General features: G+C 42.9%; 1 protein-coding gene across 1 annotated transcript; it reads right to left on the bottom strand.

The window, feature by feature from the left end:
• Window positions 1-4,753: 4,753 nt before the first annotated feature.
• KCNA4 (potassium voltage-gated channel subfamily A member 4) lies at window positions 4,754-7,657 on the bottom strand. Its single transcript, XM_063117337.1, has one exon. It carries the CDS (start codon window positions 7,254-7,256, stop codon window positions 5,250-5,252), a length of 2,007 nt encoding a protein of 668 aa, XP_062973407.1. The 5' UTR covers window positions 7,257-7,657; the 3' UTR covers window positions 4,754-5,249.
• Between the last annotated feature and the right edge of the window lie 11,916 nt (window positions 7,658-19,573).

The following is a 19,573-nucleotide window of genomic DNA, read 5'->3' as shown; positions in this document are numbered from 1 at the left end:
TATAGACATTTCTATTCCTCCCTACTGCTACATTCCACCTATGACCATTGTTTGCAGTGATATTCACTGTACTAATAAAGTCTCCCAATTTCCCACAAATGCTGAATCTATCAATACTAATTACTTCCGATAGTTTCACAATGCTTACATTACCTTCCATTCCCCAGCATGAATTTATTTATTTATTTTATTTATTTATTACACTTATATACCGCTCCCATAGCCAGGGCTCTCTGGGCGGTTTACAGAAATTCTGGCTCTCTGGGCGGTTTACAGCATGACCCTGTGTGTAGACCAAAGCTTCCTGAATTGCTGGTTGCACAATTTAGCACTAAAACCATAAATGAGGAAGCAATACCCCACCCTCAAAAGGGTTCAATGTTAAGCAGAAGTTTACACAACAATCCTGAAACAAATCACATTTAATTTGTACTATGACAGCCTTGCAAATCCCCTGTTCAGCCATTTTTGATTAGTATTTTTGACAGAGATTGGATGATCCTGACATTCAAGAAATTCTCCCTATTGGACAGTTCTATCACATGACATAAATCTAGTAACACAATTTAATTTTTGGAAGCTATTAGAAACCTAATCCATATATATTCTGGATTATTTTGGTCTATACAGCAGTGCTCATAATTATGTGTAGTAATTCATCTTTAGCGGGATAACTGTTTGTTTCATGCAGGGCCAATGTGATGAAGCAGAATAGCTTTATCAGACTTGGGCCAGGGAGACACAGGTTCAAATATGCGGTCAGACTTCCTACCTCACAGGGTTTTTATAAGCATAAAACGTGACTCAAGGAACTGGAATTATTGATTTATATTAGCAAACCCTCAATTAATTTCTCTGTCAATTTATGCAAGTTTTATTTATTTCTATATTAAAAAATATTTTATTTTATTTTATTCAAAAAATTTGATATCGTATATAACACTCTGAGCTCCTTGATGGAAAGGTAGGAAACAAATTGTACATACACCATCAAAATGAGAAGTGACCTTGTTTCTTGCTGGCTTTAAGCGACTAGATATCTATTTCTACAGGACTGTCATGAGGAAAGCTGCTTCAAAAAGTATCTCACCTGAGTCCCAAAGAAATGCCTGCAGCTCTATCATAGCTTCCCTTTTAAAAATTGATTCATATGGTGACATATTACATGGGGGATGGGGAGCAGGAAGGCCTGAGCTTCACCAGGACACACCACAAGGCAATCTACAAGTTATGCAAGCCGCACAGATGCCTGCTGAAACAGCTTCAACATAGCCATTGCTTCATGATAGGGAAAAATGCATAGAGCAGCTCCCCACATGGATGCTTTACATTGCTCAGTTTACACACTGTGCCCAATAGCTGCCAACAACACAGAAATTCTCAAAAGGATAAAGGGGAGAGCAGAGTCTATGTGGTGAACTACCACACATATTAAGAGGGGGAATCCTATGCACGTTTAGACAGGAAAAGGCCGGAAACTCCCAGCATTCACAGGCCAGCATGACTGGCTGGGGAAGGCTGGGAGTTTCAGGCCTTTTTCCTGTCTAAACATGCATAGGTTTGCACCCTAAATCTTCAAGGGTGCAGCCATGTGGCTCTAGTAATGTGTAGACCAAAAGCAAAGGGACGGAATTGGCTCTCCCATTCCTATCTCACTTCTGTCCCCAACACAGAGAAAGCTAGTCATGTGCTCACACATCGGCAAATACTAGACTGATACAAAGACAAGCAATTTTCCATTTCAAAGCACTAGAGCTGAAACCAATTTTCCTCCAGAAATTCTCCACAGTATTCTCCTCTGTGAATTTTGGTGTGAAACAGTAACAAGATTTTCTTTGAATGCTCGCCAAACACTGATTATTTGATATCTGCATTTCATCATCCAATGCTATTTGACTTTAGCATTTGATAGCTGAACAGTACTGGATACTGGGCATGCATTATTTCATATCTGACAGTATTTTAATAGTCGACATAAACCAGCAGCTAGTATTTTGTCGTAGCTTGTGATTCTTGATATGCAGTGGCGTTAGTAATTGGTAAATGACATAATTGTTAAATGACATAACATGGTGACTAGTATCAGATATTATTTGATTATTTGAAAAGAATTTAGAATTACACAGTATTTGGTGGGTAACAACATATGACATCCCACATTGTATGCTTTCCCAAATAAACTTAGTTGAAGAGATATTAACAAAGAACTTGAGGTAAAATTTCACATTCAGAAATTGAATTCAAATTTTTAGTATTGTGAATATTTATTCCAGCTCTATATCCCTATATCATGTGTTTACTGGCTTATCCCCAAGCACAATGCACCAGCACCAAAGCGTCTGTATAATGTAAAATGCTGGAATCTGCAAAGAGCTAAAGTAGATCTATCCCAGGCCAAATTCTTTATTGTTATTGTTGTTATCACTGCTCAGTAAAAGAAATCTCAGGCCTTAGCTAGACCTAAGGTTTATCCCGGGATTGTCCCTGCCTGCTCCCAGGATCCCATTTGTCATTTACATGAACAGGGATGATCCCGGGATAAACCTTAGGTCTAGCTAAGGCCTCAGTTAACTATGGAATTTTAAAGGATTGATTATAGCTTATATACGACTAAAACATTAGTTCTGAAGGGTCAAGGCAAGCATTCATCACCCATGTTTTGTTTTAGATGATCTGTGTACGTACTGCAGCAGGCACAATCTTAAGAGAGGTATTCCTTTCTGTGTGTCAGAAAGAACAATTTTAAGCACCTGCTACCCATGGAAAATGCTTGCATTCAAAATAAACTAATGAGACAGACCGATAAAATGTCGCAGCCTTAATTATTCTTATTTTAAAAAGTAAAGTTAAAAAATCCACCAGGACAAGAAACTCAAGTCACTATGAGAAGGTGTGACTAAAAACTGACAGTACCAGTTAGGGCAGTGTTCTTCATATCAAGGCCCGAAGGCCAAGAACAGCTCCCAACCATCTCAAAAGGCCCTCTGCCTCCCTGTGCAGGGGCTGCTCACACCCAGCATGAGCTCTCTAGCTTTGTCATGTTTGCTTAGAGGTGGGCCAGTTGTTGTGACGAGGCTTTGGAGGTTAGGAGTCAGGAGACCTGCCACTTGTCAGCTGTAAGGTGCCTGAGGGCAGGGGAGGAGGAGCAAGCAAGAGCAATCAGCCAATTAGCTGGGATGAGGTAGAAGGCCAAGAGTCAAAGAGCAACATCATTGGCTAGCTCCAATGGTACACTGTGCAGCTGTGGGAGGTGGAGGGGAAATGGAATGAGGGGTGAGAGAGCACTCAGTATAGACCTGTGCTGGGGTGGCTTTGGTGACAGTGCATGGAGTCAAACTGGTTTCTGCATGAAAATAGTGAATACCACTGAGTTAAGGAATCTGGGGCTTTTTTCCTTTGTCCAAAGGAAATTTATTTCTTCCTTTCAGGTCTGGAATTTTCTATTCTGTCTCACTCTTGCATCAGTACATGATTGGTTTGTAAATGGACTTTGCTTCTTAGAATTCCAACTCAAGGCCTCAAAGTGCCCTTCTAATGAAGTTATCTGTGTTGTTCAGAAGTTGACACTTCAACCAAACCCATATTGCCTATCATCAATAATTTTGGATTCAGCATTGCTCCTGAATAATACCACTTTCTTATCACGCTCTCAGTTCTAGAATGCAAAGTGCATCTCATTGTCAAGTCACTACATCGCCATAGTTCCCACCATCTATAAAGGGGGTTTTGCGGTGAAAAGCTTGTAGTACTGTCCCAAAGGTAGAATTGGATGAATACCTATTTAATGGTTTTTAATACCTAGTTTTTAAGCATTATTACAAAGCTCACACTTTCCAATCTGTTTCAACCCACACCGAAGGATGCATGCTGCAATTAAAAGCTGGGGCTTGGGGAGGAATACTGAACCAATAATAGCACACTTGCCAGCTAAAGATTGCTCATCCCAATTACCGTACCAGTTCAACAATGTATTACTATTTCAGTCCCCTTCCAGTACACAGAAATATTTAACCAGTGTCAAAGTGCATACATTACTCATGGACTCCAAATGTTAAATTAGGTAGTAAGAAACATACATCACATTATTACCTGAACCTGTGAAATCTTTTCTGCACTGGATATGTTTTATATTATCCATGGCTATTGCTATATTTGATTACCATTCCCTGCTATTTCACTCCAAACATACAAATACACACGCAAACACCTGTTAGGAATTTTCTGTCCCTTTAACAAACTAAATGAATGAGCTTGTATGTTGCTGTTTTTGATTCATGATTTGAAAACATCGATTTAGGAGGGGAAATGATTATAAAATTTTACTTCACAATCCATTTTTTTCTCCAGATAACAGATATTCATAATTAAAAGACTATGGAATTCATGTAAAGTTAGCCGAGTAGCCAATCAGCATCACGCAAAAAATAATACAAGAAAGTAAAGATGCAGGATTCACTCTTCCAATGATTGTCATTGAACATTAGTAAACATTCACAGTATGAAGTCTCTGTCTGAATATCTCCAGCATATAAAGTAGTGCAAAAAAAGCAATCCAGTCACTTTTCCACCACATCCAGACCATGTTAAATAATTTTCTTACTTCAGTTCTTCCACGTATTTACTTAACAAATTCTGCAAGTTCTCCAAAAGACTTATAAAAATAAACCATTTCTGGGGGCTCCGTAGCATCTTTAACAATTGAATATTCAAGGTTGTGTGTGTGTGTGTGTTTTTAAAAAATGCATCAAACCTTTAAAATTTTTAAGATTAAATTTGGACTTTCAATAGAATAAGTTTCCCCACAATAATCCTTAGCATTTTGAAATCAAAGACTATGAAATCCACTGAATTATGGAAGCTGTTTTTAAAGCATTAACAAATGAATACATGGCTATTGAACTTCATTGATTCTTACATAGTAAATACCTTGAAATGCTAACTTTTACCAGTGGGCAGTGAGTGAGGTGGATAGTTAAACACACCCTCCTTAAAAGTATAATTGTCTCCCTCATGTGCAAAACACCTGCATTCTAGTAAAAATATAAACTTTGAAACTACTTCAGATAAAGCCCCCTCCACAAGGTATATCATTTACTTGATATGTAATACAAGTTTACTAATGCTTTGTAATTCATGTTTAACCAGCAAATGGCATATTTCTATCTGCTTGTTTCAGATTCCCGTTTGCATATTTCATTTTTTAACCAATGCACTCTTTAATGCATAAATAGGTTTGAAAACAATCAAAGTTAAACATCTGTTTCCACAGATTTTGCATTTACACAGTTCTGTTTTGCTGTCTCATTGCCATTTCCTGTGACCTGACACTTTTTCTCCTTTACACAAAGAGACTCTTTAACCCCTTCCTCCATCTCCAAGTACTCTGATTTGTCCTCTGTAGAACAAGATGATGAACTTCGGAATTTCTTGAGTATTGTTGGAAGATATGGGCAGCTGACTGCGTTCTGCGTCAGCTGGGTTTGTTCATCGTTGTCAGTCTCTCTGTGATAGAAATAGTTGAAGTTGGAGACAATCACTGGCACTGGTAAAGCAATGGTTAACACACCTGCAATGGCACACAGCGAACCGACTATCTTCCCACCCACAGTTATGGGTTTCATGTCCCCATAACCAACCGTAGTCATGGTCACCACAGCCCACCAAAAGGCATCGGGGATGCTTTGAAAATGGGTGGCAGATTCATCAGCCTCTGCGAAATAAACAGCACTGGAAAACAAAATGACTCCAATGAAAAGGAAGAAGATCAGGAGACCCAGTTCCCTCATGCTGGCCCTGAGAGTGTGACCCAGGATCTGCAAACCCTTGGAGTGTCTGGAAAGTTTGAAGATGCGAAACACCCTGACAAGCCGGATGATCCTCAGGATGGCAAAAGACATGGCCTGTTGGCCATTACTGCCCTGTTGCTGGGCCAGGTCCGTACCCAGGGTGATGAAGTAAGGCAAAATGGAAACAATGTCGATGATGTTCATGATGTTCTTGAAGAAGACCGTTTTGCTGGGGCAAGCAAAGAAGCGGACTGTAAACTCAAAGGAGAACCAAATGATGCAGACGGTCTCAACAATGAAAAATGGGTCGTTGAAGATCGTGTGGCCCCCACCTTGTAGCTGTAGCGTCTCGTTAACATTCTCCAAGTTGTGGGTCAGAATGAGCTCCTTCTCATCTCTGAACTCTGGCAGCGTCTCCAGACAGAAAATGACAATGGAGATCAAAATGACCAACACAGAGACTATGGCAATGATTCGAGCTGGGCTGGAGCTCTCAGGGTACTCAAAGAGCAGCCACACTTGCTTCTTGAACTCGTTTTCAGGCAACACCTTGTCGTCTTCTTCCTTGACAAACCCTTCGTCCTCTCGGAACTTGAGCATGGCCTCCTCCCCAAGTTCGTAGAATTTCACCTCCTCGCTGAAAATGTCAAACGGCACGTTGACCGGCCTTTTCAGTCGCCCACCGGACTGATAGTAGTACAAAATTGCATCAAAGCTGGGCCGGTTCCTGTCAAAGAAATACTCATTCCGGAGTGGGTCAAAGTATCTGCCTCGCTTTGCTGGATCCCCCAGCAGTGTTTCAGGGAACTGGGCCAAGGTCTTCATCTGGGTTTCAAATCGCAGGCCAGACACATTGATGACCACTCGTTCGCAGCACTCGTACTCACTATAGCGGACAGAGGTGTAGCCCCCAGGTCCAGCACCATCTTCGGGGGGCTGGTCTGTAAATGAAAACTCATCTTCACCCTCTTCATCACTGTAGTAGAACTTCCTTTCCTCGTCTTCTTCATCTTCTCCATCCTCTTCCTCCTCTTCCTCCTCCTCCTCCTCACTTAAGTCCTTCAGGATCTTCTCCTCTGAACCACTGAGGGGCAGCAGCTCTGAGCAAGGGAAAGAGGCACCAAACTCCCTGCCACCAAGGCAGTGAGTCTTTTTCCTCCTTTGCTTCTTTTTTCTACTACTCTGATGATAGCCATTGCGTGATGTATTCCCACCACAAGAAGATGAAGAAGCCCCACGACTCTGTTCCTGGTGATAGTGATGATGAGGCCCTCCTCCTCCTCCTCCTCCTCCTCCTCCTTCAGAAGCCCCAGTTTCCACAGCTGCGGTTGCAGCTGCTACAGCTGCTGCTGCCGCTGCCCTGGACTGTGCTAGTCGCTCTCTTTCTCTGGCTCTTGCTTGGGCTGCATATCCATAGGGCAAGTGGCTGTTGCACCCGGAGCTATCTGCACTTACCATGGCAACCTCCATGATGTCTTTGTGTGTTTAGAAGTCTCAAGAAGGGAAAGAAACGTCCGTTTTCTCAATAGTCATCACTGGGTGTTTTGCATGAGAAGGACACGACCATGGCAGTTTGGAAAATAATTTCTTGGAAGCATTATCCCATCACGTTAGCACACCTGTGTTTTCCATCTGCCTGTTTGTCAAAAAGATGGATTCCATTCTTACTGGCTAGAGGCTTTGACACAAATTACTGAAGGTTGTTTGTACAAGGACAGAAGAGTCAATAATCTTCGGAGGTGGTCAGGAAGTATCCTTGGACCGTGACCTTTAACATTTGACATCCCATCGTTTAATGTATTCTTCAGTAGTTCATGAAAAATCCACAGATCTGAGTTCATGATCTCCTGTGGACACTTTGAATCAAGCAAGGAGTGCACCTAAGCAAAATATGGAGGGCAAGTATATACACACGCATCAGGTCTTGAGTTCCTCAAAACAATCAAGTGCAAAATAGCCACTATTCTCACAATTGCCTCTCAAGGAGGTTGCTGATGAAGATGGTTATTTAAGAAAGTTGAAGGAACTCCCAGTCTTTGCTTTGTTTACACAGTGAGGAGGTCTTAACACACCCACTTTCACCAGTCTGTCAACAAGGTCTTAAGCTTGGGATAGCATCACCCAGGGTGGTGGAACCGACCATAGCAAGAGGAGGAGGACGAGGAGGAGGAGGTTGAAAAGCTGGCTCTGTGTTCCCCATTGGAGAGAAGGGAGTAGATCACCCTTTGGTTATTCTCATGCAGTAGACGCACTTAACCTGAGGCACATACATGCACACAAACAAACAAAGGGGGAAGGGGAGGGGGGGAAAAGGATGGGTCATAATCCAGAGATGCAAATGATGGCAGTTCATATCAAAGCATTCAGTTTTGCCTCCTTGCACTACTCATCATTCCCAATCTTTGTAACAGCCACCCACATTGCACACACAATTTCTCTAAGTCTGTGTGCATCTGTCTATATATAGATATAGTTAAAGGACTAGGCAGGCATATACACACCCACATCTCACTCAAGAATTCTTTTATCCCTAGGGAGTGGATTTTAAATGCAAATCTACAATGTATGGAGGTAACTCTATATTACATAATATATATGGACAGATATGTCTGCATAGCATAGGTATGGATGCAGAATAGGTGTAAGTATAATATAGCTAGGTGCATAGGTAGGTATGATGTGTGGCTACATATAGTATTTCACAGCTTTTATTACTAAGGAGAGAATCTGGCTGAGCATCTATATTGCAAATGTGTGATTTCATTGTCTGTGCTGTCTTTATATGTATGTTTAAGGATCTATAAATACAATAATGGATTACACACATCAAGGTAGGAAATATTTGCAGGTATCCACCATGGCTATAAATGAATGGACATATACGTATAATCAAAGAGAATAACAACACAAATGCCACCCAGAACCCGTAACAATACATTGCCTTAGCAAAATATACAATCTGCCGCCTTGCAAGTTACATCTTTAGAGCTGATTAGGTCAAAGGATGCTCAAAACACTTTCCAAAATTTGAAAATTAATGATGGCAGTTTTCACTGAAAAGGCAGAGTTATGGAAATATTAGAGAGAAGATACTGCGCTGCATGTAGAATAGTCCCCCAGCAAAGGCACTGAAGCTTTCACATACGTACGCACACGCACACAGCATTTAAAAGCATGCTTCAGAGACAATCTTCTTAAGAGAGCCGTAGCGCATATCTAAATAAACCTCCTAAGCATCATGCAAGGCGGCGGAGTGGGGGGGGGGGGGCATTCCTGTCTACTTACCACTGTAGGCAGAGAAAAGGCAGCGCTCTGGATCTGCAGAAAGAGAGAGAGAAATCGAGATCATTGGAGGGGGAGGGAGCGAGGTTTTTCCGAGCAACCTGTTTTCACAGGTGTATCGCTCAGGAAGAGGAGGAGAAGTGGAGGCTACAGGCGGACGAGCGATTTCCTTCTCTTCTGTGCGAGGCGAGTAAGGCTGCCGTGCGGAGAGACCCCGAGTTTGGGGACGGAATGCAGGCTACAGCGCCCGGCGATCACTTCTTTCGGCTTCCAGCTTGACCAAAACGCAGCCATTCATGGAAAGGAGGGGGGCGGGGGGAGAGAATCCAGACTCCAGCAGAAGTATTTAAAATAAAAAGGTGGGGGGCTTTTCGGGCGCTGGGGGTGGGTGGAGGAGAGAAGTCACCTCGGGAGCTCGTCTGTAAGGGTATGAGATTATGGCTGTCGCGAGTGCGTCTCGCTGTTCTTTCGCAGCCCAGCCGTTCGCGCCGAGCAATGGTTGTAAATCACCGGTTCGAAACCGTCCCTCGCATCGAGGCAGGCTGTTGCTATTGACAAAGAAGATGCGGCGCGCTGCCTTGTGGCGGTTCAGACCCGACCCCCCCCCCCCGTGCCTCCCTGCCGCCCCCCGCCCTCACGCACGCTTGAAGCTGCAGCCCTTCGCATCGCCTTTCGCGATGCTGGCATCCAAAGTCACTCGCTCGACCAGCAGCGTCCACTTGTTGTTGCTCGGGGTTGGTACCATTGTTGTTGTTTCCCGCCCTGCGCCACCCCTCCCGTCCCCAAAAACCAATAAGAAGAATACACTAGGTATCAATCGAATAATCTATCAGGGGTTTTGTTGGTGGGGGGCTGGGGGGGTGTTTCCCTCTCGGATTTCTCCGATCGCCTCTCAAGCGCCCTCCGCGCATCAATTAGCTCAACATTCTGGGGCGAACAAGTACTGTTGCGCTCGTTGGCGCGCTGGTCCGCCGTCCCTTTCCCGGCTTCCGCTTTTTGCAGAAGTCTCCTGCTCAGTTCTCAATTGTGTTTACGTATCCACTGAAGGACAAACGGCTGGGCTAGGTCTGATTTATTCCCCAGGTTTTCCAGCTCTCTATCGGCCCCTGGCGGCCGGTGCTCCCACGAACACCTCGTCCTTTTCCCGTCTTTTTCCCCCCTTTCTTTCCTCCCTACTGCTCCCCCCTCCCCCCTCTTTCACCTTTCTTTGGCATTCGCTTTTGGTATTAATCTATTAATTATTGAAAGAAATATTCCAAAACTAAATTATAGATACTCTAATAAAACTTTCCACTCAAGCAACCCAAGGGATGGATGGATATAGATATACATATAAATATAGGTATAGATATAGATATAAAATTAAAAACCCACACACAGCCCAACTGGTGTGGCTATCCAGACATTCATGCAAAAAAGAAAAAAAAGTTTCATTGGGGGAAAAGGAGAAGGGAAAGCAGGTATTGTGTAATATTGGACAAGGAAAAGTCAGGCATGATGCTAGATACATCTGGACCAATCACTACTTTGCCATAATAGCATGATTGTGAGGATAGAAACATGGAATGGCAATTTGTATACTCTGCAAAGAAGTCATAGGAATGGTTAATATCTATTGATTTCTAACATTTGTGTACCGCTCTTCATAATCTATACCCAGGGCGCTGCTCAATGCAAATTAAACATGATAAAATACAGAAGGAGATGAAAAGCCGTTGTAAATACAGAAAGACTAGTAACGTTTTGAAAGGCTACATAACAAAATGAACAGCAGTTTTAATGAAGATCAGAGGTAGTTAAAAGCTTAGTATAACAAAAAAATTGACTGGACAAAAAATGTTTTGACAAAAAAATATTTAAGTAGATACTGGGGATGCTTCTCTAGGGAAGGAACTCCCAAGTTGGGTGCCACAGGTGAACCCTGATCCCCACCCTTTTTATCCCTGATGGCAGAGGCACCCAGAGAAGGGACTCAGTCGGTAGAAGATCTGGGCAGGTTGATGTGGGAAGTGGACACTGCAATACAGTCGAGGCTGGTGGCTCCCGTTTTGGTAGGGCAGTGAATCCATTCTGGGTTTTAGTCAGAACCAGCCAGAACTTTAAATAGGCTATCCAAGGTGCTGAACTATATCCTCAAAATAGTTTTAGCACCTTGGATATCTCCTTCAGAGTTCTGGCTGGTTCTGACTGAAACCCAGAATGGATTCACAGCCTTACCAAAATTGGAGCCACTATCCTCTATTCCCTAGTAAGTGCATTTAGAATTGCAACCTGACATTGCAATCTTATACAAGTCTATGCAGAAGTCCCATTCGGTTAGGTAACTGGGTGTAGGATTGCAACCTAAATGTACTATGATGGTTTTATGATGCCTTTAGCTATGATAGGTTTGTAAAAGAGTGTGTCAGCCAGTGTTGCTTCAAATGCTGCTGCAGCTAGTAGTCCTCAGCAAGCTTAGGAGCCATTCATGGAAAAATTGGAGCCACCAGCCTCTACTGCATAAATGTCCCTTAATGTGCCTATATAACAACCAGTATCTTGAAGTGGGTGCAGAAATGAACTGATAGCCAACAGGCTGACATCTGTTTCCCAGAGGACCTTTTCTTCTGTCGCCCCTGGATTATGGAATGGCCTGCCGAAGGAGATTCGTAATATTAACTCTCTCTGTGATTTTAAAGCTTTGAAGACTAGCCTTTTCCGGCAGGCCTACCCAGGTTAATGTAAAATCAAGAATTTTTAAAATGTGTTGATTCCTGTACTAATGTTGTTCCCCACCTCGATCCAAAGGGAGAGGTGGGTAATAAATTAATGAATACATTATTATTATTATTATTATTATTATTATTATTATTATTATTATTTCATGCTAAGGTCAGATATTTACATTGAAGGGGCATCATGAAACTGGTCCCCCATGACCCCTGCCCAAAGGCACGCCTGGGAAAATAATATAGAGATCGTAGAGGTGGGGCGGATGTGGAAACCACCCCAATACAGTTGCCCTCTCAACCAGCTCCACCAGCCTTTTCCAACCTGGTGCTCTCCAGATGTGTTGGACTGCAACTCCCAACATACCCAGCCAGCATGCCCATTGGCTAGTGCCTGGTGAAGGAAAGCTGATCTAGACTCATGCTAGAATGGCTTTTTGTTGTGATCCTGCCCTTCATATGTGTTTTTTGTATTCTAACATCCCTGGTAGAAGAATCAGGGAATTTCAGCTACAGTTCTCCCCTAAGATAGTAATTGGATTTCTCATTTGTCTTGATGAGAGCACCACTGTCATATGTGTTTCGTAGACTTAAGTGTGATACATGAATGATATACTATGGCCAAAATCCATAGGTCTATGTCTGAAAAGGTGTCAGAAGGGAGTGCCAATAAAAAAAATGCAGTTATGTCTCACTGAAATCAATGGCCATCATGATGGCCTCTATGATGGATTGTGGCCCAATATGTATAATACATAGTATTGTGCATGCATATAAGTGGCACATGAAAGGGAATATCTTACAGCATCTCTTGGTGATATGCAGAACCCAGAACCCTTCCACATTTATCAACATCTTCCTTTCCTTGATACTGCCCAGGAAACAGGTGCTGGAAATTAATTTCTATATCCAGGCTTATAATTAGAAAGTCATTCCATTAAATCTTGGCTTCCAACCAACAAGGTCTAATGCCAAAAGACAGAATACCTCACCAGGCCTAACATGCCTTAAAAATAATCGAAATAGTGACACATTCTGATTGATGGCAACCCATAAAAACCAAGAATGGCATACAAATATTACTGAATCTCTCCAGTTTTGGCTTTTGCTACCCACAAATTACATTGCAAATGACAGGGAGAAAGACAGCAAGGTTGACTTCTCGGAAGTCTCCTGCCCCTGATGCATCCAAGCGGATGAGTGCCGGAAAATCCCAACTGCTGTTAGTCATACTGGGCATGATCCAGCCATGCTTAACTTTTAACCTCCTGCATTAATTTCAACGGAAGAGACCATTTGATTAAATGTGCTTAACTGTGTGCTCAAAAACCATCAATAATGCTTTAAAATAGTGAAATTTGGCTTTGTGGACTGTGCCCTAAAATTGATTTTATCATCATCCATAATAACCATTGCATTGAAGAAAATTGTCGTGGCATCGCTTTGCAGGGAACCATCCAAAGCAGCTGCTATATTTTCATGCAAAAACAAAAACAAAATTATCTATACAGCATATCTGTACAGCACCATGTACATTGATGGTGCTATATAAATAATAATAATAATAATAATAATAATAATAATACAATCCATTGTTAGTCCTCCTAAGATTCTCACAGTGAATTCCTCTCTGAAAGCTTAGTTACTGGCAGTCAGAGCTTTAAGCTGCAACATGCTGGTATTTTTTTGTATTTTGGCCCCACCCCTTTTCTCTTTGGCTCCACCCACCTCTGGAATGCAGCCCCTCGGAGCTTCTCTGAAACTGAATTCAGCCCTTGGACTGAAAAAGGTTCCCCACCCCTGATATAGTAGAAGCCAATATTATAATTGAATAAAACTAGACAATTAAAATGAATTTTGAATTTACAAATTAGACTTCTAAGCATTAAATATAATTAGGGAGACCATATGGAAAGGAGGACAGGGCTCCTGTATCTTTAACAGTTGTATTAATTGAACATGGAATTTCAGCAGGTGTCATTTGTATGCATGCAGCACCTGATGAAATTCCCTCTTCATCACAACAGTTAAAGCTGCAGGAGCCCTGCCCTCTTTTGTATCTGATCACTCTAGGGCAGGGCTCCTGCAGCTTTAACTATTGTGATGAAGATGGAATTGTACCAGGTGCTGCATGCATACAAATGACACCTGCTGAAATTTCATTTCAAACAATACAACTGTTAAGGATACAAGAGCCCTGGCCTTCTTTCCATATGGTCACCCTAAATATAATATACAAAAGGAAGTATTTGTATGGCTGCCTTGAGTGCCATTTTGTTGTAGAAAGATGGAGCACAAATCAAATAAGTAAATAACATTTTGAAATTTGCTTTAAAACTTTTTTTAATTAACCATTGATTCAACAGTTGAATAGCTTAGTGGTTCTCTTGTCCACACTTACCTTGGAGTAAGTCCCATTGAATGCAATGGGGCTTACATCTGAGTAGATATACAAGAATGCAGCCTCAGATTTTCCTCATTTTGCGTAGTTCCATCAAGAAAGAAAAACCAGTACAAACTCTGTCCACTTGGCTCTGTGTTCATAAAAGGCCCATCAAACTTCAAATAGACTATGATATAGCCTTGAAGATGTTCATATGGCAAACCTTACAGCAAAAATGTTCCCAATGTGAACAAAAAAGCAGAATTAGCCATTCTCAGTCATGGTGCAAGGATGAAGGAAATGAAACATGAAGGCCAGCATGCTGAAATCAAACATACCAGTAGACACATTTGATCCACTTTAGCCAGCCTGAGAAAATAAAATGTAACTCCAACTTAGCCCCTACTAGGATAGCCAACAGTCAGGGATGGTGGGAATTGTAGTAAATCAAATAACAGCTTTCCACAGCTTGGAAAAGGGAAATGGTGAGATAATCACCTGTAAAGTGGTGTGTTGTCTGCTGCTTTGCCCATCAGGAAGTATTGTTATTTATTTATTTATTTATTTATTTATTTATTTATTTATTATTTTATTATTACATTTTTATACCGCCCAATAGCACTCAGAGGCAAGATAGGCCTGTTTCTTAGGCCACATTATTTCAATGCTATCTGTCAGTGGAGACTTGTGGTTCCGATTTTGCTTGGGCTATGAATCCATTCTGGGTTTCAGTCAGAACTCTAAAGGAGTTTTCCAAGTTGTTAACCTATTTGGGGGATAGGGTTCAGCATCTTGGCTGATTCTGAATAAAACCCACTGGTATCAAGGTATGCTTGTGCAGTGGTCCTTAGGTTTGCACCTGTGCCTTCTAAAGGCCACTGTGCAGGCGGACCTTGATAGTACCTGTACTGCCTGCCTGCTCCTTCTCTACTGCTGTCGCTACACTGATACTGCGTTTGAGTTGTACAGCCTTCAGCCATCTTCCCTCTGCATCCCTTATGGCACATGCATGTAACCTGTAGGCCTCAGAGGTCTTCAGTGTATATTTGTAAAAGTGTCCATGTCACAATTGTTACAGACAGTGGATGGACAAATAAAGATTGTTGAAAATTAACTTTTCGGTCTCGAATAAGGGCACATCCAGATGGATGGCTCCGAGCACTACCAATGATGAACACCTTGTGCAGATATTTAATATCTCCTTAATGAATTTCCTGTGTTTAAAAAAAAGATGGAAGAAGCAATGGGAAAATATGGGATGGGTGCAAATGGAAAATGACATGTCTGGACACACAAATCCCATGCATGCGGCAGGGTGATTACACAATAAAAGCCTCAAATGGAAAGACCCTAAAACAGATGACTTGTGTAACCCTGGACAAGCAAAGGCAATTGAAACTCAGACTTGAAGCCATGAGACTTCTTCATGATGCTGGAATTGTGATTTACAAAAACTTCAGTAACCATTTTTGTAATTAATCGCTTTGGGGCTGGACAGCTAAGCTTACGTGCATTCATTTAATCATCTTTTCCTTCACACTTCACTCCTGCTTCCCACACGTTTTCCAGTAGCTTTTTCTTTTTAATTAAGATAACTATGATGTCTTGTAGACTGAAACATTAGCTGACAGCTGCTTCGGTAAAGGAGATGTTTAAAGTGGCCCATGCATGCATTGACTGGGTCAGGAGCAGGTGGGGTCAAAGCACACTCACACATGCAGTGGAGGATGGCCTCTTCTCAGGCCAGTTGCACATTATATATGGGAGCCCTCTATTTTGTTTTGGGCTGCAGGATACAGGCAGGGCAACTTTCTCTATACCATAGCCCCATTCCAAGCTAGAGCTGACCTTAGACACGCAAGGGGGAATTTGTGGACTTCAGCATTCAAGCCCAGAAGTGTTCCCCTCCTTGGCGCAGACCAGCTTTTGAGGAGAAGAATCTAGATTGGGATGCAACATGGCAAGGTGGGGGGGGGAGTGGCAAGACTTCTCTATGCACCACAACTCCAGTCCCTAAGAAGTAAATGACACTAGGAGCTCCAAACAGAGCTCTGATGTAACACTGCCTGCCTGTAGGTTTCTGAGCCCAAATCAAGGTTCTGGTCTTGACCTATAAAGCCTTACATGGGTCAGGACCACAGGCTTGATGGAGCACTTCTCTTGTATGAACCTACCCATGCACTACGATCAACATCTTGGGCTCTTCTATAAGTGTCTCCTCTGACAGAGGTTCAGAGAATAGCAAATTCTCAGTGGTAGCCTCCCAACTGTGGAATGCTATTCCCAGTGAAGTCCACCTGGTGCCAACATTGTCATCTTTTCTGTTACCAGGTGAAGAATTTCCTCTACTCCCGGGCATTTGATGGCATATGATGGGGCTTTTTAATTGTGGAGTTGTTGTTTTTAATCAAGTTCTGGCAGTTTTCTTGTTACTTTGACTTTTTTAATTTTTTGTACATTCAAAGTTTTGTATTATCTTGTATCATGTTGTGAACTGCCCAGAGAACTTTGGCTATTGTGCGGTATAGAAAGGTGATATATGAATTAAATGAATGAATGGAGAGGGAGTTTGGTCCTGAGGTTCCTTTCATTGCCATCAGATCATTGGTGAGGCTGGGCAAAGATAAAAGCAGGCATATTTTGCAAGTGATTGCTTACGAGGGCATACATCTGTTTTGTTTTGTTTTGTTTTTAAATCCCACAGAAGCAAATGTAAGTAGCCAGTTAGTACCAGGATAGATTGCAATTGAAGAAAGCCAATCAGATACATGTATGCTTCAGATCATGTCTGTTTCTGCCCCAGAAGCAACTGTCCCTATGGTTGACTCACAGCTCTACAGGCTCTGGAGGGTTAAGGGACCTTCAGAACAGCATGAGAAATGGCATGGGGGTAGATTGCAGTCAAGAGGTGTTATTAGCAAAAATTGCCTTCACATTCTGCTGATGGAAGCCTCTACTTGATCTAAGAGCCATCAGGAAAGAGTAGAGGTGTAGGGCTTTTGTTGAATCCGTTCTATCTGTGTTTTGTGGATTGTCGGGTGTCTTTCGTTGCGTCATCTACTCGCTAACGGAGTCTGATTTTTTGTACAAGAAGTTCATTCATTTGCAAACATGTAGTAGTGTAAGTGTGCAAGGGCACATTCATGCAAATCCCTCACAAAAGTTTTAAAAAATGGTGCACAAGTTCACGGAACCCCCTTAACTCCGAAAAAGATGGTCAGCTGCAGAATTCACAGGTCAGGTTCACAGAAATCCAATCTTATTTGAATCCACTGTGGATTTCTCTGACATCCCTAGTGGAGAGACACTAGCTGGATCCAACCTATATTTTACATGTCTATCCCCACATTATATATTACTTATGTCATAGGACACTGGAGGTGTGTGGGTGGGTGTGAAAATCCTACTGCAGGCCTGAATGTACAGAATTTCTAAGGTGCCCTCTGCCTTCACAGCCAGGCCCCTTTCTCAGAGTGAGATTGTGCAGCCACAACGGACCTCCTGTCACCAAGTTGTTCATTTCGAAAGGTCCCTAAAAGCAATTGTGACAATGAAGAGTTCACGCTCAAAAAAGCAAGGTAATAACATTATAGATGGGTTCGTGCTTTGCCAGCGACCCCATAATATGCATGATCGGAATTCTTCTGACAGCCACAAATTCAATATCGGACATGGAAAACACACTTGACCATCACATTAGTGCATTGCCCATCACCAGCAGAATGAAAGGATGCTGGTAAACAAGATCTGTTGCCTACTGGTGACAGGGATAAAGGTGCAAGTGTAGGTATTTCATTGTCTCACCCTGACAAGCTGGGTCAGCCTAACCTGAATTCCTACCCTCTTACGAATGTTTTGACAATTCTATTATAGTCGGCTATTTCTGTGTCCATTCATGAAATATTCAGTGCCCAAAGGTCTTTGTTGTTTCCCTGCCACCGATTCAGTCACAACAACAGGTAGGCAACAGAACTTAGGACCTCTCATACAGACCACATAACACCAGTCTTAATGGAATTGCACGGGCTGCCAATATATTTGCAGTTGGAATTCAAGGTGTTCGTAATGACGTTTAAAGTAGGGATGTGCTCCGCTCCGATTAGGAGCGTAGAAGCAGTAGCGGATTGGCCTGCTCCGCCTTACCCAGAGGCGGAGTAGGAGCGGACCCCCTAGAAGCAAGGCGAAGAGAAGCGGCCATTTTTCGGAGCTCCGAGTTCAGGCGGAGCGCTCCGGTCGCCATCTTGAAAACATTTCGCCATAGGATTGCATTGCGGCAAATAATCGCGCATAACTACGTTGTTTTTGAAGCTATCATTCTGAAAATTCTTGTGCACAGAGAGTCGTGGATGGGGGTCATTTTGAGACCACTCTCACCTCTCTGCATCGTACGGGTCACGGGCTATATTTTTGTGAAAATCGGGTCAACCGCGCGGCTCAAACTGCGTTTTCGGCTTTTCGCCCATAGGATTGCATTGAGGGAAAGAATCGGGGATAACTGGGGGGGGTTTAAGCTATCATTCTGAAAATTCTTGTGCACAGAGAGTCGTGGATGGGGGTCATTTTGAGACCACTCTCAACTTTCTGCATCGTACGGGTCGCGGGCTAGAATTTTTTTTAAAATCGGCGGGAAAAATACCTTTTTCAAAGGGCTGAGGGGCAGAGTCAGCTCCCGGTCATGATGATCCCAAAGTTGGAGGAGGGCATAGGCAAAACAGGTAACTTGGGATTCTGGGAAACTTCTCTTTCTTCATCTGAACGGGCTTTTCCCCGTGTTTTTTAACACACCTCGCAGGGATGTTGTGTGTGGGGTGCCCGATTTTCAAAAATTCGCCAAAAATCAGGGGATGATGGGATTGCTTTGAAACTTGGCGTGCGTGTGTATATCCCCATGAGGTGTCATGGTGCCAAACATGAGGTTTCTAACTTGAACAGAAAAAAAGTTGTATAATTTTTTAGCTTTCAATGCAAGCCTATGGGGGGGGGAAACGGAGCTCCGGATCCGGATCCGGAGCTCCGGGCGGAGCGGAGCGGAAGTGGGCGGAGCGGGGGCGGGGCGGAGCGGCCCGATCCGAAAAATGGCGGATCTGCAAGTGAAGCGGAGCGGGGAGTCCGTGCACACCCCTAGTTTAAAGCCCTAAATGGCTTGGGACCTCGATACTTGAGGGAGTGCTTCTCCCTATATTTGCCTACCTGAGACCTGAGACCTGTCAGAAGAGCCCTTCTCCGTGCCCCACCAATGCAAGATATACTCTCTGGTGGGACATGGGAGAGGGCTTTCTCTGTTGTGGCACCCTGGCTGTGGAATGCCCTCCCCTTGGAAGCCCGACTGGTGCTGGCACTGGCTTCATTTCAGTGCCAGGTTAAGACATGGCTTTTTAACAAAGCTCTTGATGGCTAAATCCAGCCTGCACATT

Source organism: Elgaria multicarinata, chromosome 2, assembly GCF_023053635.1.
Source record: "Elgaria multicarinata webbii isolate HBS135686 ecotype San Diego chromosome 2, rElgMul1.1.pri, whole genome shotgun sequence".
Taxonomy (NCBI): domain Eukaryota; kingdom Metazoa; phylum Chordata; class Lepidosauria; order Squamata; family Anguidae; genus Elgaria; species Elgaria multicarinata.
The sequence above is the reverse complement of the archived record's forward strand: the minus strand, read 5'-3'. Positions and strand labels throughout refer to the sequence as shown.